This window comes from Magnolia sinica, chromosome 4 (genome assembly GCF_029962835.1).
Source record: "Magnolia sinica isolate HGM2019 chromosome 4, MsV1, whole genome shotgun sequence".
NCBI classification, from domain to species: Eukaryota; Viridiplantae; Streptophyta; class Magnoliopsida; order Magnoliales; family Magnoliaceae; genus Magnolia; species Magnolia sinica.
The window spans coordinates 409,774-430,690 of record NC_080576.1 but is presented as its reverse complement, the minus strand read 5'-3'; the positions used below and the strand labels follow the sequence as shown (position 1 = coordinate 430,690).

The window sequence follows — 20,917 nt, the reverse complement described above, 5'->3', positions numbered from 1 at the left end:
TATAAGATTTAAACATACATTTCTAAAAAAGGTTGCACCTAGAATCTCCAAGCATGTGCCTAGGCGTTTCGAACGCACCAAAGGCAGTTGTACCTAGCCTTTATCCACACTGCACAAGATTTGAGTGGGATTCAATGAATAAAAGACATTTATACTTTTGGGAAAATTAGGGGTAAATCATCACTTTCTTTCATTTTTAAATCCTCATTTTGTTGTATTTCAATGTAATGACCCTAATCCACCAAATAATGTTTGATCTACATTCAATTAAAGCCTATTCAGTTTACTTCCAGCAGGTTAAGCCAACAGACAGCATTCTTATCAAAGAGTGGACTCTAGCGTTTTGCAATTTTTCCCTATTTTCTGATAATTTTTCGAGAAAAAAAAAAAACTATTTCAGCTGATACAGGCTCATGCATTGCCCAATATCAATCCAATGCTGTCCAATACGCACCATATCTTAACAGTTTAGGACTAGCCAATATGACTGCTGATTTTTTTTAAATAAATAAATAAATAAATAAAGAATTTATAACTCTACCATATTGCTTGAAATCAATCAAAAATATCTTATTTAAAAAATAAAATAAAAAACTAATCGTTGTGTGCTATGACTAAAAGACTACTAACTTTTGCACCAGAAAATGGAAAAAGACATGAATTGTGGTAGCTATAAAATTTATTCTTAGATGTAAAATTACACGATAACATACTTAGCAAACCTGGGAAATGAAATAGAGAGAGAGAGAGTACCTTTCAGGGTAATCTACAATAATCTCAAAAAGCTTGCTTATTCTCAAGTCTTGCAACGTTTCATAAGCAAAATACTCAAGCCGAAGCTGCCATCTAATGAGACCTTCAGAAGGAATATCAATCCCAGGGAAACATAATGATGGACATGAAGCCAAAGGCGACTTGATACCAGATGATGCGCTATCAAAACCAATTGAGTCCCCCAAATAAGCAAGAAGAGCATGTAAGAATTGGAGAGGTACAGCCTGCATGCAAGTAAAGAAGAATATAAGGAGGAATCCATGTGTGACAATTAATTATACATAGCTCTACGAAAGAAACTGAGAAATGGACAAACACAGGTCCCAACAATCCAAAAATAAAAACAAAAAAGCACATATCTAAAATCCCAACTATAATCTACTGCATGCATATTGGGCACAAACTTTCTCCACATGATCCCCTTTATGGCTGAGAAATATGAACAATTGTTGTGAGGCATTTGGAATAATTCCTAGGACTTCGATGACAGATGGGTATTGCTCATTAAAGCAATGGACCTATGACTGTACTTGAGAATTGTTATACACATAGCATTAAGGGAAGAGAAAAATTATGATGCAAGGGTAAATTATGATGAGCATTACTAACATTGTGTTGGATCAGATGCATCATCCAGGTATTAAAAAAAAAAAAAAAATCATTCACTTTTCTTTGTAGATAGCTTCAACGCGTTAGACAAGATAACATACAAGCCAACAAAAGACTAAAATGAAACCTTTTCATTTGAAGTTTGAACACAAGAAAATGAACAGCACTTAATGGACTTGTGACATATTATGCTCGAAGGTAATGCATAAAAAGTCCTGCATGAAGTTGTTTTGTTCCACAGGTTACCTACCTAGGCATAGGTTGCACTCATTACGCTTAAAAATCAGCCAGTCTAACAGTACTTGGAGATACTTCTTTTTTTCTTGCTTCTTTTTCTTGAATGGAAGTACTGAGAAATGCTCTAGAAGCTGATAAAAAACAAGGACTGCTTGCCTGGCTACAGGATACTTAAATGCAAAACAGACATTTTTTAAGAACTAGAACTAGTAGCCGAGGTACACAGATGTATGACAAGTTCTACCTGTTCCATTCTATTTTCGAAAGCTTTTGGTTGAAATATTAAGTCACTTGCACAAAGTCAAATGAACAGTGAAAATAATCCATTTCAAAAATCTTGGTTACTAGTATGCCTTGAAATCATTTTCAAGATGACTTCTTTTTCTTTTTTTTTTGGTAACAGGAGCTGTGCGAATGCGTATCCCCTCTACCACAAATTAGGATGTCCACTCCAACAACCCACCTCCCAAGTGCAATGGAAGCAGTTGCCCTAGGCCATCCGCCTTCTTGATCATAGATTGACCCATCAAAGTAATATATGTGTCCAACATCCAACCAGTGTTCGAGTTGTCGGTATCGCCACAAGTTTCGCTGGCCGGAGATAAAGATATAATATCGTTATCGCCGATAATATCGCCAATAACCGGAAATGCAGGGAAAAAGGGGGAAACATGGAGAAAATGGTGGAATTTTCAGTGAAACTTCAGGACATGCCTAAATACACATATTTACATATTCAGGAATGAAAAAATTGCAAAAAAAATGTATTAAATAATAAGTTTTCATTTAATAGGGGCCAAAAGGCATGCGTTGTCGTAAGAAATCACTCAAGTAGTAATTAAAATAAGTTTATATAATACAAATGCAAGCTTACAAGAATAATGATATAAATCTAAAGTTCAAGTGGACCCGCCACAGAAAACCGTGAGATCAGTCACACCCATCGTTGAAACATTTATAGGGCCTACCATGATGTATTTTTTAGATCCAGCCTATTCACAAGTTAACATAGAGATAGATGAAGTGAAAACAAAAATATAAGCTTGATCTCTGTGGCCCCTAAGAAGTTTTGAACGGTGGATGTCACTGTCTCCACTGTTTTCTATGGTGGGGTCCACTTAAGCTTTATATCTATCTCATTATTTTTCTCATGCCATAAAACGATCTCTCCAAATGGATGCATGGCATGGATACAACACATGCCACTGTTTTCTATGGTGGGGTCCACTTAAGCTTTATATCTATCTCATTATTTTTCTCATGCCATAAAACGATCTCTCCAGATGAATGCATGGTATGGATACAACCCATGCATCATGGTGGGGGAGTGTCTTTTGTGGGTCCCACAGGAATCTTCCAATCAATCTGGTTTTAGGACATAACCTAACTTTTGTGGGTCCCACAATTTCAGCGGTTCAGTAAAAGTTTTGTGTACGGAGGTGCACAAAGCGGAAGCGGATTGGCTGGTGTACCACACAACAGATATATAGTTGTTGTAGGTACGTGTCGTGTGAACACAAGCACTGACGCTCCTCTTGTATGGATGGTTCAAAGTAGATCAAAGTTACATGGGCCTACAGTGATGTATTTATTAAATCTATACCATTCATCAATTTTTATAGATGATTTTAGAGCATTATTCAAAAAATGAATCATATCCAAAGATCATGTGGACCACACCACAAATAGCAGCAGAGATAATATTTTCACTGTTAAACAATTCGTAGGGCCTGCCATAACGTTTATTTTCCATCCAATCTGTCCATAAGGTCACAAAGGCCAGAATGAAGAGGAAAAACAAATTTCATATTGATCGAAAACTTCTGTGACCCCGAAAAGGGTTTCAATGGTAGACGTTTAATCTCCCACTGCTTTTTCTTTCTTTTTTTTCGGTGTGGTCTACTTGATAGTTAGATCTATCTTATTTTTCGTCTCAAGCCTTAAGACCAGCATGCCAAATGAATGGACAGTTTGGATATAACACATACCTCATGATCAGACCCACAGAACTTGCTTACGTGAATACACCAGATATATACCTGGTGTGAGTTACACCAGCCAATCCGATTCTGGTAGGAAGCGGATTGCGTACTGAGTTATTCAGTACCCTTAGTGTACTAAGTAAACACTGTGGGGTCCACCGTTATTTATTTATTTCATCCACTCTATTCATCCATTTTAACACATAATTTTATGGCCTTACCACAAAACAGAAGAATATAAAAAGCTCAAGTGGATCACACCACAGGAAACAATGTGATTGAACCTCTACCATTGAAAAATTCGTGGAGGCCATAGAAGCTTTTCCTCAAACTGATATTCGTGTTTTTGCTTCATCGAGGTCTGTTCAACCTTATGAACAGGTTGGATGACAAATAAACATAATTGTGGGCCCTAACAAGGTTTCAACGGTGGAAATCATTATTCCACACTGTTTCCCATGGTATGGTCCATTTGAGCTTTGGATTTACTTAAATTTTGGAATCAACCACTAAAATTAGCAGAAAAAATGGATAGATGGTGTGGATAAATCACATACATTAACAGTGGGCCCAAATGAGTTGACTCACTACCATAAAAGCGTACTGAGTTACCATAAAAGTGAGTAGCTCAGTACGCAATCCAATTTAAAGCCTCGCCACTGGTCCGTGCTCTGTGGTCCCACCATGATGCATATGTTTAATCCATTCCGTCGGTCCATTTTTCTAGATCATTTTATGATAACAGTCCAAAAATGAGATGGATCAAAATCTCAAGTGGACCACACAATGTTAATTGAATGTATACGATCTACCATTAAAAACTTCTTGCGGGCTACGAAAGTTTTGGATCAAGCTGATATTTCTTTTTTCCCTTCACCCAGGTATTTAAAACCTAATCAACAGCTTGGATATCAAATAAACATTATAGTGGGCCCCAGGAGGTTTTAAATGGTGGACATTTAATGAATACTGTTTTCCCGTGGTGTGGTCCACCTGAGTTTTAGATCTGCCTATTTTTTTGGATCAAGCTCTAAAATGATATTTAAAGATTAATGGACAGCATGGATACAACAAATGCATCACGGTGGGGCCCACGGAACACCGACCTGCACTGTCAAAAGCCAAACCCCCGTTTAAAATGAAATCCCATCCCCAATTTCCGTAAAAACCCCAAAAATCCTCTCCTCCCACCAAAATCTCCGGATTTTCAACCCGAAAATCCCTCTCCCTCGTCCCAAAAATTTTAAAAAAAACCTCTATTTTCCAACAAAATCTCGAGATTTTCATAGCTTGCAAGCCGATTTTTTCTTGAGAAGCTGCCAGAGGATTTTTCGACGGAAAAATCGATTTTTTTGGGGCTGAATCTTACCGGAAAGTTGCCGATCTGCACTCAACAGCCGTGAAGCTCTTGAAATTCGCATCTTCAACCAGATCCGGGCGAAAAACAGGTATTTTCTTGCATTTTTTGTTTTTGATTTCGACGGTTTTATCGCCAAAAACATCTCTTGTTGGCTACAGTACTCACCCTTCGAAAATATCGGCGACATTATCGATGATATCTGGCAGCGATTTGAATAAATGGGTTTTCGGCCAGCGATACCGATATTATTTGCGACAATTTGATATTGTCGCCGATAATTTAAACACTACATCCAACCACTGCAAAAAGTTAGCCCCACCATCATGACTGCCTCTCGTAAAAATTAGATAGATACACTCATCGAGTGGGCCAAAATGCATTCTTCTATTATATTATTGGCTATTCATTATTTCTATATTATGGCCCACCTAATGAATGAATCTCACTGACATTAGCATTAGGCAATCCTCGTGGTGGGCCCAACTATTGGAAGGATTGGATATCGCACCCACATGACAGTTTGGAATTTACCCAATGGTTGGATGGTAACTTATTGTCCAACAGGCTAGATATGAGCATATCTCACGTGCGTGTGAGGTGTGCTCCAGTGGTCTGAGCAAAAGTGGGGCCCGATGGTGTATTTATCACATCTGACCCATCCATCGGAAGCGTCCCCTCAAGTCACCTACAAGGGGGTCTTTACTCTTGCTCGGGTGGTAGACTCTCAGGAGTTTCAACTCACGGTCAAGGGTTCGAGTACCCATAGGTGGTGAAATTCCACTAGCGTGAGTGCGTGGGGTGTGTGTGCGTGTGTTTAAAATTAAAAATTAAAATTTAAAAATAAAAAAAAAATAAAAAAAGTCACCTACAAGCCTAAAAATAAGCTTGATCCAAAACTCGGGTCGGCCAGACTAGAGGGAACAACGTGGCAAGGGATACTCACCCTTGATTCTTGCCAAGGCCCACCCGAGTTGCAAAACAGCCTTATTTTTGTCTTGACCCTTCATCCATGGCAAATGAAGGATGACGATGGCCTAGATTCCATGCACAGCATGTTTGGCCCCCCACACAAATCAAGTGTGAGCATCCCCTCTCAATTTGTCCCATGCCCATTGGCCCACCTAAGTTTTTGTTTGGACAAGTTTTTGGGCTCTGGAGGTAATGTGGGGCAACGCATTTGGTGAACAGTTTGATCGGGTCAGACGTCGTGAATAGATGACGTGCCCAAACAAAAATAAGGTTGTTCTACATCTCGGGTGGGCCTTGGCGAGAATGACAATGGCCTAGATTCCATGCACAGCATGTTTGGCCCCCCGCGCAAATCAAGTGTGAGCGTCCCCTCTTAATTCGTCCCATGTCCATTGGTCGACCTAAGTATTTGTTTGAACAAGTTTTTGGGCTCTGGAGGTAATGTGAAACAACGCATCTGGTGAATAGTTCGATCGGGTCAGACGTCGTTAATAGATGACGTGCCCAAACAAAAATAAAGTTGTTCTACAACTCGGGTGGGCCTTGGCGAGAATGACGATGGCCTAGATTCCATGCACAGCATGTTTGGCCCCCATGCAAATCAAGTGTGAGCGTCCCCTCTCAATTTGTCCCATGTCCATTGGCCGACCTAAGTGTTTGTTTGAACAAGTTTTTGGGCTCTGGAGGTAATGTGGAGCAATGCATCTGGTGAACAATTCGATCGGGTCAGATGTCGTGAATAGATGATGCGCCACCCCCCCCCCCAAAAAAAAAAAAAAAAAAAAAACACGCACATTATATCCAAACATTATCCTAATTATTTGAGGTTAGCTACAAAAATCATGTTCCACCGTTCCGCTCTATTATGGGCCATAGCTCCAATTAAACCGTAAATCAAGTCTTTTCTTACTACCTCCATCAACGTCCTTTTAGACCTTCCCTTTGCCCTTTTAGAGGCTTCAACTCATACCAACTCACTCCTAACCAATGCAATTCTTGGTCTCTATTACACTGCCACATGACCGAACTATCTTAGTCTCCTTCAACTTAATCCACTGAATGCATTCATTTTTAATTCTATTCTTCTCTATCTTGTTACTCATCCATCTCAACATCCTCATTTTAGCTACACTCATCCTAGGAACATGGTGTTCCTTCACTGCCCAACATTTTATCATGTAAAGCATGTGGTCTTATAGCCATCCTATATTGTTTACGATTTCATCCTTTCTAGTCCCTTGTCAGGCTTTGAAACATGAACATTTCTCATTAATAGCTTTCCCTACATCATCATTCCACCACCAAGTTTCCTAAAATATGAATGGTTTTTCCCTCTAGATACTCCTAGAAAACATCTTTTTACCACTTTTCTAATGCACCCAACCATCTCATTCCACATAAAATTTACTTCTTCCTCAGCATTTCACTTTCCTTCTTCTATAAATATATTTATGAATAACCTTGTTTTTCCTCCTTTTAAATTCCACCGAATTTTTGGAAACCTATTAATTTCATTCTTTTCTTCCAACTCTTATTGTAAACACCCATAACCATTGCCTAAATTGCACAGCCAAACACTCTCTTGGTATAACCTTGCAGTCGTTACATATTGATCGCTCTATCTTCCTATGTAGAAAGAAATCTATTTGGCTTGTATTTTTTATTTTTTATTTAACAATGATGATGATGATGATGATGATGATATATATATATATAGATATAAAGGCCGAAACCAAAGCATGCAAATATACATCTCTCCTTGGCTTGTATATGTTCCACTTTTGAAAGCAATATATTCATCTCTCTTTCTAAAGTACAAGTTTGCTAGAGTTAGGTCGTATGGCAAAATCAATGATAGCACCCCCCATCTCATTTCTTCTCCAAAAACCATATCCTCAATGTACCCTCTCATATCCTCTACTCTTTTTTTTTTTTCCTACATGACCATTTAAGCCTCCTCCTACAAATATCCTATCTCCATACGGATTTTTTTGCACTAGTCCATCCAGATCCTCCCAAAGTCATCACTTGATTCTATCCTCTAATCCTACCTGCAGTGCATATGCTCTAATAAAATTGATTATCTCCTCTCCCGACACAATTTTTATTAATAAACGCATGCACACAAGCACATATACATATATATTTATGTATGTATACATGTATATGTGTATATACATATAGATATGTGTATGTACATATAGATACACAAATATATACACATTTGAATATTGAATATTATGTATGCGTGTACATAGGTATGTATCTACATATGTACGTACATGCATGCATGCATGCATACATTCAAAACCGACAGCTAAATGGCAAATGTTTTCAGATATTTGTCAAATAAAATACTAATTGAGTTGCATTTTTACAGAAAAAAAAAAAAAAGGAAAGGAAAGGAAAGAGAAAAGACAAATAGTTACCTGAATCCACTCTTTAATAGACTCTAAGACAGGACTCCTATAATCATCACCAGCCAAATTATGAACTTTGGTCTGTCACGAAAACAAGAATATCAGTGAACACACAAATGAGACATTGTTACATGTTAAATTCGAAACTAACTTGGAAGTTGGTCTTCAGTTCAAAAAATTGTGAAGGAAACCATAGGAAACTCTTCCAAATTAAATGAGATAGAACAAATGCCAATGGCACAGAACTTACCTTCAAAAGCAAGAATACGGCAGAAGCATAGGCATCTTCTGTCATGGATGTAAATCCAAGACTCCTTAAATCACGAACAACCTTACCTATGTTTTTCACCAATATGTTGTTCTTCGCAGAATTTGTCTCATGATGACTTTCAACAAAATCCCCTTCATCGATTCCTGAGAAAAGCTTGCTACTTTTATCTAAATTAATACCACCTTTGAATTGGGTTTCACACCCATCTTCGTCTTGTCCAGCCATCATTGTACTCAATTCTTCCAACCTCTCCTTAAAATACAAGCGAAGAATCTCTAATGAAAGAAGGTGAAAGAATAGTGTGAGTCGTGATCCAACTCTTTCTAACATCTATGATGCAACCAAATGCTTCCAAAAGAATAACTGCCATTACAGACAATCAATCCTGATAAATGTCATGAATCCCTCTACAGTATGTAACTCCATGCTTCAACTAGGGCCGTCAATAGATAGGGTTCGGGTCGGGTCACATGGTACTCGTACACAGGCTAACCAGGTTCAGATCTTGCTGGTTCCGTGTCCCTCCAGATCTGGATCTAGTTCTTGAATACCCGGACCCATATCCAATTGAATTCAGGTACCATCAGGTTTTTGGATCTAGGTTAAGTTGGGTTAGGGAAAATGAGAACATTTACATGTGCCCACCGAATGGATGGTTTAGATCGCATATATGTAGCACTTTAGTTGGGTTCAGAACAGGTCCATGTGATGGACCTGGTTAAAGTTGGGTCTAGTTAGTTTTTTATTTATATTTAATATATATATTGATGATTTTAGCAACAAAATGAGGTTCCCCAAACCACACACCTGTGAGAGAGCTCATTTAAACACCATTCGTGTGTCAAACTAGACCCAACTGGACCCAACTATACCCAACCTGCCCAACTTTAACCGGGTCCATCACATGGACCAGGCCCGAACCCGAATAGACCCGATTTTTAACCGGGTTCAAAAAGTGAGGTACAAACCCAACCCAATTCCTTAACGAGTCCAAAATATGGGACCCATGCCCATTAAATTGGGTACCTGCAGGTCCAAATACCCATAGACGGCCTTAGCTTCAACTAACGAGGGCTAGTCGACAAGTTGGAAGAAATCATAAGGGCCCATTGGGTGCTACATAAAAATGAGTTCATCTTATTTTAGTTAACAGTAATTATGCATTAGATATTATAGTTTATCTAATATATAAAACCTCTAACATATAATTACTGTTTAATGGCACCCAAACAGACCCTAAAAGAATAAATGTCGGAAAGCCCTCAAAACGTGTGGCTTGAACATATCAAATCAGTCCAACCACTCAATAGTTGATTTTATGAAACATATGAGAAACAGACAAATGTATCTAGTAAGAGTACAGTTTGAGCAAAAATGTTGAGAGAAAAGAAGATGGTAAACAAAAGAACACCATAAGCAACTTAGATGACAAGACCCTAAAAACATAAGAAGAATCACTTGGAGTAACAAAGAGAACACCCAGAACCTTCTGCACTTGAAATGCAGTATGAGAAGCAAAGATGCTTATGACAAATAGGAGTTTTTTTAATGAAGAGAAAAAAAAAAAGATATTTCATTCCAATGAAATGAGACAGCTATAACAGACAAAACACAACCCCAATATAAATTGGATTCATAACAAGTTCAACCCAAATACATCTCCTCCCTCAATACTGCTACAAATTCAAACCACATCCAAGGAAAGCTCTCTTTCTGTAACACTATCACCTGTCTAAGATTGGAGGAGGTATTACAAAATGTTCCAAATTGGACAAAGTATAGGTACGAAAGATAGTCACCACACCATTCTCCTTATTGCCCCCTCCTATTCCATAATCCCGGGCTTCCAACAACATGCATATTGCTTTCGGCATCACAGAACCCACTCCGTACTGCTTAAAGCACCATTCTCCAAATCACCACCAATAACGGACAGTGGATAAGAAGATGGTCCAGCATTTCAGCACTAGAGAGCCACTAAATACACCATTCAACAAAATATGCTGCTTACTCAGATTATCAATTGTCAAAATCTTGTCCCACGCAACCAACTATGCAAACACTGCCACTACTCCCCCCTCTTAATATGAGTAGCACGACCTAACTCATACGGCACCCAAGCAGCTCCATCTCCAAAGCTGTATACCCCTTTCTACTCCAAAACGCCCATGAGCCTCACAAGGTCCTCACTTTTATTGTCCATCATGCTTCTTCTGAAGGGCAGCATCCTCATACCGTTTACTCCCCTTCCCACTAGTTCTTTTACCTTCTGAAGAGACAAGATTGTAAAAGATTTAAACTCCAATTGCAACAGCCTTTCAGTGCACCATCTATGCTTCAAAATCCAATTCACTGCACTAAATTTGTGCACCACATTATGAACCTCTTTCGACACCACTGACACTTGATATCTGGATGACTCATGTGTGGACCACCTGAATTCTGACCCAGTATGCTGCATCCAAGCCATACATTGCAGAGGTCCTTGATTGATTGGGGGTCCCCTAAGTCCAATAAAATGGTGTTTTAGTCCAATCAGACGGTGTTTCAGCCCATAGATATGAATCAATTGCTACCTTGAGGCTTGTCTACAAATCATACAACTATATACAGCTAGATAATTGTGTATAAGAGCATATAAATGATATAATGATATATGGAGGAGTTATGGTGGAAGTTGCAGTCTCCATAGCATTAACTGTGTCTGATATGTCATACAGCTGCAAAATAATAGGATTTTGTGCCGCCATACGGCATCATAAATCCTTATGGGTGTAAAGGAGGCCTGTATGCATGATATATACAGATCTAGAGTAGACTGTAGCCTCTTTATGTCAATCAATCGGCATCACATAGTGTTTACATCAACCATTTGCCTATTATACTCAAACATAGTTTACAGCCTATTTGAGAAATGTACAGTTGATATAATGGGAGGCATAACTGGTTTGAATGTCTTTACCTACAGACTTTCAGTTATTTCTTTGTATTTGTACTCTTTTAGTTTAACAGCAAGCAGTGTAGAAAAGGTCGCTTTATGTATGACCAATAGGATTAGTTTCTTAATTTTTACATCATCCAACAGAAAGCCTTCTTTTGTAGGCCTTATGGTATCAAAAGAGAGCTTAACATAAATATGTAAACACTACGGTCAAGGGCTTGAGTATCCGTAGGTGGTGAAATCCCACTACGGCGTGAGTGTGTGGGGGTGTGTGTGCGTGTGTAAAAAAAAATATATGGCTATATAAAAACCATGTATGGACTTATGAAGACTTGTTGATAATTTTATTTGAATGAAAGAATGCAGCTTTTTTCTTGATTCCTGCATTGTGATACCATAAGGATTGTGTAAAGCAATTCCACATATTTATCGTTTTATTTGCTGCTCACCGTTATGAACCAAATAAAGCTCGCAATCACTATTCAATTATTTTGGAGTTTTGACTCGATTGGAGAAGATGAGAACATCTACATTGGTACAAATTTTTAGATTCAGTCCATTTTAGTATGATCCTTCAAGTTGCACCATGACCATACTTTTACTTTCCAGCACCTTCTTGCACACCCATCTTCCTCATCACCAGATCTCCTCAGCCATTCTGCAGAAAAGGCTAGACTCATGACTTTGAGGGACTTGATTCTCGTTCCCCTGGGAACCATTGGCTTACAGACTTCCATTCCACGAGGTCATTTTTCTCTCCTCTTCCATTACGGACCTTAGACATTCTATTTACATTCTCTCCGATTTGTAGATGGGCAATGAGACCGCAACAAGTATATCAGCATTCTTCGCATTGCTGCCTTAATCAATGCAATATACATCCCCGCAAAACACAAACACACATACGTGCTCAAAAAATAGGAAACTAGCCTCACTCTTCCAATAACCGGGGTGGATCCCATAACCCTTCTGAAAGTTTACAAATACACAGATGAAGGCCCAAGTAAGAAGACAGAATCTATAGGAGATGCCTGTATTTTTAATAAAGTAAAATAAAGGAACTAAATAAACAAGCTACTTCCAAGTGGTGTCAGTAGACCTCCGCCTGGAATAAACAGGCAAATGCCAGTAGCCCATTGCACATAATATAAAAAACAGTGGCTTAATGATAGGCAACTAAGTGTCGCATGATCTGTAAAATCACTGCAGGGAAATAATCACATTCATTTGGAACAAATGGTGCTTGCACCATTCTCTATTCTTTGGCTCTATTATATCAGAATGCTGATAGCCATTTGCAACTAGATTATAAAAAATAAAAATAAAAATAAAATAAAACTGAATCGTGGTTGTATATGGTGGCAGCTCTCAGAAGCAAACATGAATTGATAGGAAATTGCCCATGCGACACTAGTATCACCCGGCCAGCAATGAACCTTACTACCTAATCCAAAAGACAGTGCAACCAAACTATTGTAATGAGATGACTTGCTTAACAGCTAGTATTTTCATATGTGAGGCAGCACGTTTCCAAATTTATTGACCTTCAGTAGCAATTACCAAAAGAAAAATGTAAAACATAATTATCAGAGAATCAGAACTGGAAAAAAGGTGTTGATCTTACACAAACACTTAGAAAGAAACCAGGTGAAAAAATACTTGATCTGCATACAAAGAGACAACAACTAAGCAGACATTCATCCCAGAAACTTAGCCAAGGCAGTCTTTAAAAGAGAAGTTTTTAGCAGAAATATGCAATTCAGCACCTGGAAAATGCCAAGGAAGGGTTGTTAGCAGAACTGAAGATACCATCAACTGGTACCCAGAAAGAAGATTGACCTTCTCCTCCTCTGATTTCTCACTTTCTTTCAACATACTTTCCTTGTATGACTGTAGAGCATGAACCAGAATCAACAAGCACTTTTCCTGATATCGTTTTTCTAAGCATATTTCTTCCAACGATTCGCATAGTACTCTCTGAACCCAATTTTCCTGAATCTGTAGTAATATTTTGAACATCAGGAAGCAAGTCATCAATATTAAACCATTCTCAAGTTAACCAGAGCTAATAGTCATTTGCCAGAGGATAAATTCAATATGCAAAGCTGTGAAGAGAACGTCAATAAGTTAGCATCTCCAAAATCACAATTATGTGTACATGAACCCATTACAAATGTGCTGTATACCTCCTATTCAATGAATTAAACTAGGAGTCAAATGGACCAGGTCGGCCAATGGCCATTGGACCATGGAGTGGATCTGTGTCCAAAGTTCAACCCAGTTACTAAATGGGTCGGGTCTGGGACATCCAAAAATCAACCCGATCCAACCCAACCTCAACCCAATTCTTAAACAATTCCAATTTAGGCCATATTAAAATGGACCACAGGCGCGTCCTAGGAATGTTGTTGATTACTATAAGCCAAGAGAAGTAGGAATTAGGATAGAAACTGTCCATAATATAGCTAATTAGTGGATGGATGTGAAAGGTGATGGGATAGGATGCTCTCACATTTTAAAATTGGGGGGAAAGAAATAGACGGATGTTGAAATTCACATACAACCGTCACATGTAATCATTTCTCATCTGTCTACCAAATGGGCCAAAAGAAAAGGGAAAGAAGGCCGTCCCAAGAAGCTCTTATTAGATCTAGTTGCTCATGTGCTCTAGACCATCAATCATGTAGGTATTACTATGGAATCCCTTGGCCTGACCCGGACATGACCCATGAATATCATGGGTCGGGTCGGGATCCTCCTATAACCAAACCGGGCCCATTAAAGAAATGGATTAGCTTATTTTGACTTGGACCCAAAACAAGCTCAACTCAAATTTTAGCTGGTTTAGTCTGGGGTGAAAAGTATAGGTGCCAGTTGGGTAGGGCTCAACCCAAACCCAACTGGCCCAACCTGAAAATTGGGTCAGGTTGGGTTGGGTTGGCTGAAATCAGGTTGGGCTCGGGCTAGAAACCCTCAACCTGACCCCAAGCGGGCTTGGGCTCATGTTGAGGCCTCTGGCAACCTGAGCAACTTGAACCCGACCGACATAACATGTATATGTAAATATTTTTTTTGGTAATCCCTATATTACATCTACATTATCTATGTTGCTAAAAATAAAATATCTTATGGTCAAAATTCAACAAACAAGTGTTCACTAATCATAATGCAGGGGCATTTTTACATCGGGCTCGAGTGGGGTCGCTTGTGGGATGCAGGGGCACACTCGGGGTGGGTGCGGCCTACGGAGGAGGTCTCGTGTTCGAGACTCCTCACTGGGGGTGATTAATGTGCATTTCACACCAGGCTCGAGTGGGGTAGCCCGTGAGATGCGGGGACACACTCGGGGTGGGCGGCCCATGTGATTTGGGGCCCACGTAGGGGGTTCGGCTGAAGTCCTAACCCATGCGATGTGGGGCCTAGGCAATGAGATAAAGGGATTAATTCGCCATACTCTAACAGTTCGAGCTTTTAGAGCAAGTGGTTAATTGTCCTGCATCAAATTGGTATCAGAGCAGGAGGTCTCATGTTCGAGACTCCTCACTGGGGGTGATTAATGCAGGGGCATTTTCACACCAGGTTCGAGTGGGGTCGCTTGTGGGATGCAGGGGCACACTCGGGGTGGGTGTGGCCTACGGAGGAGGTCTCGTGTTCGAGACTCCTCACTGGGGGTGATTAATGCGCATTTCACACCAGGCTCGAGTGGGGTATCCCGTGAGATGCGGGGACACACTCGGGGTGGGCGGCTCATGTGATTTGGGGCCCATGTAGGGGATTCGGCCGAGGTCCTAATCCATGCGATGTGGGGCCTGGGCTATGAGATAAAGGGATTAATTCGCCATACTCTAACAGTTCGAGCTTTTAGAGCAAGTGGTTAATTGTCCTGCATCAAATCAGAGGTTAGGATTTGTCCAACACTCTGATTTTGGGACCATGGCTTAGTGATAATGTGCCCCACAATTTAGTCGGTTCAATTTGAGTTAGTGCATGATTCGTGTGCAATTTCTAAGTGACGGCTTATCAAGCAGCACACGCAGCCCAATGTGCACACGCATGCATACCACACGCACACATGCACACACCCACATGCTCGTCCATACACGCACCCACATGCACACCCACAATAGAGATGTGGGTGCACACATGCATGCAAGCACTCATCCACACGCCTGCTCGTACATACAATCAGCTATATATATACTTTTTAAGCATTATTAAGTAATTAACAATTTCACATAACATTTGCCATATGTTGCCTCAAAAGCAAGCATAACAAGATCTATCTTCACATCACAAAGCAAAAGGTGTTGTTTCAAAATGTTTATACCTCCTCATGTTACAGTTTAATAACTTCATAGAGAGGGTGCCTACTTAGCATGGTTTTAAATATCCCTTTTGTAGGATATTTCAAAATCCAGTCCTGCATATTGTAAGGTGTCTAAAGGTTTGCTAAGCCCATGAATGTACAACGCATAGCATCTACAAGCCATCATTGCAGACATGCAATATCAAACATCAATCAAGTTGGTCTGACTTTCAAGATTTTCTCAGCCTCCAAGTAGGCTGGTGCACTGATCAGGTTAGCAATAATGTTTGAAACAAGTAGATAGCTTTAAAAACCTTGAGCAAGTTTTGTAAGCCCTACATTGGTTTCATAAAAAGTGGCCTACCTAATTAGTTTATGGACCTAATTCTGGGGCCAACAAATCAACATAGTGGGTCAAATTGTTGTTTCATGCATGTTTACCAAACTTTTTTTTTAAAGGCAACATAAATTGCATTATAGACAAAAAGGCAAGAGGCAAAAACTGTACAAAGAAAGGGCAGCCACCCAACTAATTACAAGATTGAAGAAAAATCAAAATCCCTTTTAAAGATTGAGGCCCATTCAATACACAGGCCCTCACTTTCAACACTACACTCCCCAAAGAGTGGCTCATGTTCCTGAAGCATCTCCCATTCCTCTCTTCCCAGATGGGCCAAAACCCCGCCAAGAGACAAAGACACCAAAGGATTCTCAAATCCTCGTTGAGTTGCACCCATGCCAAGACAATAAGAATAACTCAATGGAATTTGGGCAGACCCACTAGACCCAGAACATTGATAGGATGGCATTCCACAAAAAGGATGTTGTCGAGCACTGCATAAATAGGTGGCTAACAGTGCAAATAAGGTACACATTCGGGAGAATCATTCCCTTCTTCCAAAGATTGACCACCGTCAAAATCTTTCCTCAGCCAACCAACCAAGCAAAGGCCGCCACTTTCAGTGGGGCGCCGTGAGACCAAATGAAATTGGTGGCACCTACGCCACTAGAGTCATAGCCCCTGCCTCGTGCTTGAATCAACTTGTAGAAAGAACGGACTGAGTAGCACCCCGACCTCTCCAACTGCCAACACAACTTGTCCTTTTCTCCACAACTTGTGTTTATTTTTGCATTAGTAATTCGCAGTAAACAATTTTCGGAAATTGTTTATTATTACTAGTCAATTCTGCGGTTTGCAAAAACAATGTCAAACGGGCCCTTAATCTTTTTTATACTTTTGATTTACACATATACTTTGATTCATAAACGATATTAAACAAAGTCAAATGGAAAAACATGAATACTAAAATCCAAGATTCAAGATCCCAATTCCTAGCTACATTTAAACAACATTCGATCCAGAGTTATGCTTCCCTGTCTTCTTCTGATCAGTCAAGTGTCGGTGATGTTTGACTAAGGCTAATGTAAGAAGTTCCAATTAACAGCAAAGAATTTACCAAAGAGTCGGTTTATTTATCACATCAGCAACCGTCTTGTATCTCAATATTTCAATTCACTATATAGTCACAAACACGTGCATCTCTATCAAACGATACATTTGTGTGTGTGTGTGTGTGTAGAGGGGGGAGATATTTAAAATACGAAATCCATCAAAATTCTGGAAGAAGCTGGAGAGCACCTTTTGGCATACAACATATATCTTGAATGCAAGTTTGTTAAATGGAAGAAAAGTAATAGCAACTAATCTTATGATTATGCGTAACATGAAAATAATAGATGATAAAAAGGCATAGTTTCCATACGAGGGGTTTCTCGGTTTCCAACATTGCAACATCACAATAAGCATCAAAATGTTGCCAAAACTTCATGACCCCATTTTTCCTGAATGTCTCCTGCAAAAATATAAAGCAATGATTTGTAAGACCAAATGTACAAATGAAATGAAACAATATATATAGCTTTCTTCTCTCTATACAAACCACTAGAACCAGTCCAACCTTGCTAACTTGGGAAAAATACCATACAAATGTGTCATCGATCAAATGGTTATAATCAACATGGACCATCCATTTCCAAGCAAAGCAATTGCTCAGATGGTTAGCATCATCTTATCAGAGTAATTTTAGAAGGGATGGGCAATCTAAGGCAGGCCCCACGTGGTGAACAATGACCAACCTTTTCTGGTATAACATATATGGACTTTTCCATTCCCTAGACATTGATTAGATGGTTAGGATTATTCGATCAAAGTGTTTTTTTAGAGGGAAGGTAATCAATCATCAACACACAACAGATGGTCAGGCCCCACATGGTGAACAATGACCAACCTTTTCTGGTATAACATATATGGATTTTTCCTTTCCCTAGACGTTGATTAGATGGTTAGGATCTTCCAGTCAAAGTGATTTTTGAGAGGGAAGGTAATCAATCATCACCACACAACAGACGGTCCATAGCACTGGTTAGACCTTTTCTAGTATAATAAATATTGATTGTTCATTTCTTATTCATTGATCAACTGGTTTGGTCCACCATATTGGAGTGATTTGGGAGTGGTGGACAATCAAGGGTGGACCATGCATTGTAGATAGCCCAAACCAATTACTAGACTTTTTGCTAGTATAACCAACATAGACCATCCATTTTCATAGCCATTGGTTGATCGATTTGGATCATTTGATCAAAGCGACTTTTGAAGGAAGAAAAAGAAGAGGAGGAAGATGAGGAGGAGAATGGCTCACAAGTGTCTTCGAATCATCCATCCTTTTGTATAAAAATGACCCACTTGATTATTAGACCAGGCCAAGCCATTCACCATTGGCCTTGGCCTAGCCCGGCCTAGCCTAGATTTGGGGAATTGGATGGTAGGGTTTGGGAAACTATAACCTGAATATAGACTTTAGCAAAGAAGGGGCATTCATCGTGGATTGCAAAAATAAGATTTCCACGGACATGCATAAAAAAATTTATAAGAAAAAAAAAAAAAAAAAAATTTAGAGTATGGAAACAGAATGTCTGTGCACCAAAGAACTTCATTTAAAAGAAAGAAGTGTGGGCCCTAATCGTACCGATATGTTTTATGCCAAATGCACTTTTTACTACCAAGTACCAATATGCTTCAGTAATATAACCACCAGCAATAACATAAGCAAGGGCAAGTCTATCACAATTAATCCAATAAAAACCACAAATATGGCATTGAAGGGCTCTACTAATTTCATTTCCAAGATTTTTCCTAGGGTCAATTGGATGCCCGTAAGTTCTACGAGTGGGAAGTAACTCACAACTAAGTCAGTTATAAGCAATATTTGGTAGAGGAAATGAACCTGTAAGTCACTTATGGGCAAAACTGCCAGGAAACTTCATAGGATTGGAGGTGAGAAGCCACTTCCCTGGAAGTGACTTTCAGCCATAAGTCACTTACCACTTAAAAACTTTTAGGGGTTGTTTGGAAGCGTGAATTTGAGTGCATTCAGAATGGATTCGGAGGTACTTGGAATCGGAGGTATTTGAAATATATAGTTTTGGTATGTTTTGAAATCTCTCCCTTTTGTTATGAGTCGAAGTGAAATGTCTTTCTTGGCCTCAACTTAAAGACAGGAGAGTTGAATGTGTAACAAAGGTGTCACTAGTCTACTAATCAATTATTCATGTGTCACGCTGATGATACCCCAAAACAATCAAATTATTGGCTGCATCAATAGAATGATCCGAACAGTACAAGCATTGGCCAGGTTAAAAAACGTGAGTAACTCATTTGTGATCCTATGCTTGTGGCCCACCTGAGGCTCAGAATTTCATCAATTTTGGTCAAAGTGTATATTTCAGTGGGCTTAGTATAACCATTCCTCAAATATCACATATGTAAATTAATTTAGGATATTAAAGTTTCTTATAAATATACTATAGAATTTCAATGCATTCCTCATTTTGGATTCCATTGCATTCTGATTACAAGCCGCCAAACATAAATGATGATTCAGAATCACCTTGATTTGTAATTTGGATTCCAATGCATTCCAAATACAAGCTCCCAAACCAAATGAACCTCACTATCAAAATTATTTAGGAGGAAATTTTCTAGAAATCAACCCTTTTTTAATTTCTCAACAAGGTTACCCTTAGCAAATTCATTCCCCAGCAGCAAACTAAAAAGGAGCTTGCATTCAACTGTACACGAATAAAGAAAGAAAGAATTCAGCAGAAAATTAGATATACTTCTAGGGCTTGAAGGAAGTGATCTTGTACGAGAGAATCCAATCCATGTTTGCAGAGAACGTTAACAAATGAAACAAACTCGGATTCAATAGAAAGATCCCCCTTGTCTTTGAGGAGAAGTTCTGCGCAGGTGCAGTAACCGTTCCAGCTCTGCAGAATCTCGTCGATGGAGTCATCCGTCAGGGAGTCAAGAATCGCTAGGTTCTGCATTGAAGAAGAGGCTGCGGAGCTCTGCAGAATCTCGTTGATGGAGTCATCCGTCAGCGAGTCAAAAATAGCTAGGTTCTGCATTGAAGAAGAGGCTGCGGGAGAAACGTCCCAGAAGATGGAGTTGAGGATCAAAACCTATGATAGCCCTCTATCTGAAAGTCAATCCACCGCTTCTTCTTGCAGCTACTCATTTCGACGACATAGGGCAGAACCCCAACCGCTAGAATGACTGTATCAGAGAGGCAGAGAGAGGAGAGCATTTTCGTCCTTTGGTTTGCCGCCTAGAAACAGACCTCCGATGAGGAATGAAAATCTATGGGATTTTTTTTAGAGGATTTTTCCATATGGCCGCTTGCCTTTTAGGCTATGTACTTAAAACCAACCGCCTTTAAGCTATTTACTGAAACCCGCTCATAGTTTTCACTGTTAGACATTGCACTGCCCGCTGTTAATTACCGGTACGAATGAATATTTGTATTTTTTCATATTGATGAAACTACCTCTTTGCCGCGCTTGGCATTTAGCAATCTCCGTTCAATAGGCGTTGGATTCATTTGCGTGCCAAACTAACCCCGACGTAGACCACATCTTGATATTTGTGAAAAATCCATCCCATCCATCTGTTTCCTTAACTCATGCTATGGCATGTTCCGAAAAAC

At 39.4% G+C, this 20,917-nt stretch overlaps 1 protein-coding gene across 1 annotated transcript in view; it reads right to left on the bottom strand.

Moving 5' to 3' along the window:
• The window catches only part of LOC131242038 (anaphase-promoting complex subunit 2), a 39,353-nt gene extending 18,772 nt beyond the window's left edge, over window positions 1-20,581 (bottom strand). The window contains exons 1-6 of the mRNA XM_058240398.1: window positions 20,049-20,581; window positions 17,633-17,722; window positions 13,330-13,561; window positions 8,602-8,897; window positions 8,361-8,432; window positions 754-998 (exon numbers count right to left, since the gene is read on the bottom strand). Of these exons, the coding sequence (XP_058096381.1) occupies window positions 754-998; window positions 8,361-8,432; window positions 8,602-8,897; window positions 13,330-13,561; window positions 17,633-17,722; window positions 20,049-20,339 (1,226 nt within the window). The 5' untranslated portion in view covers window positions 20,340-20,581. The remainder of the gene's footprint in view (window positions 1-753; window positions 999-8,360; window positions 8,433-8,601; window positions 8,898-13,329; window positions 13,562-17,632; window positions 17,723-20,048) is intronic.
• Window positions 20,582-20,917: the final 336 nt, after the last annotated feature.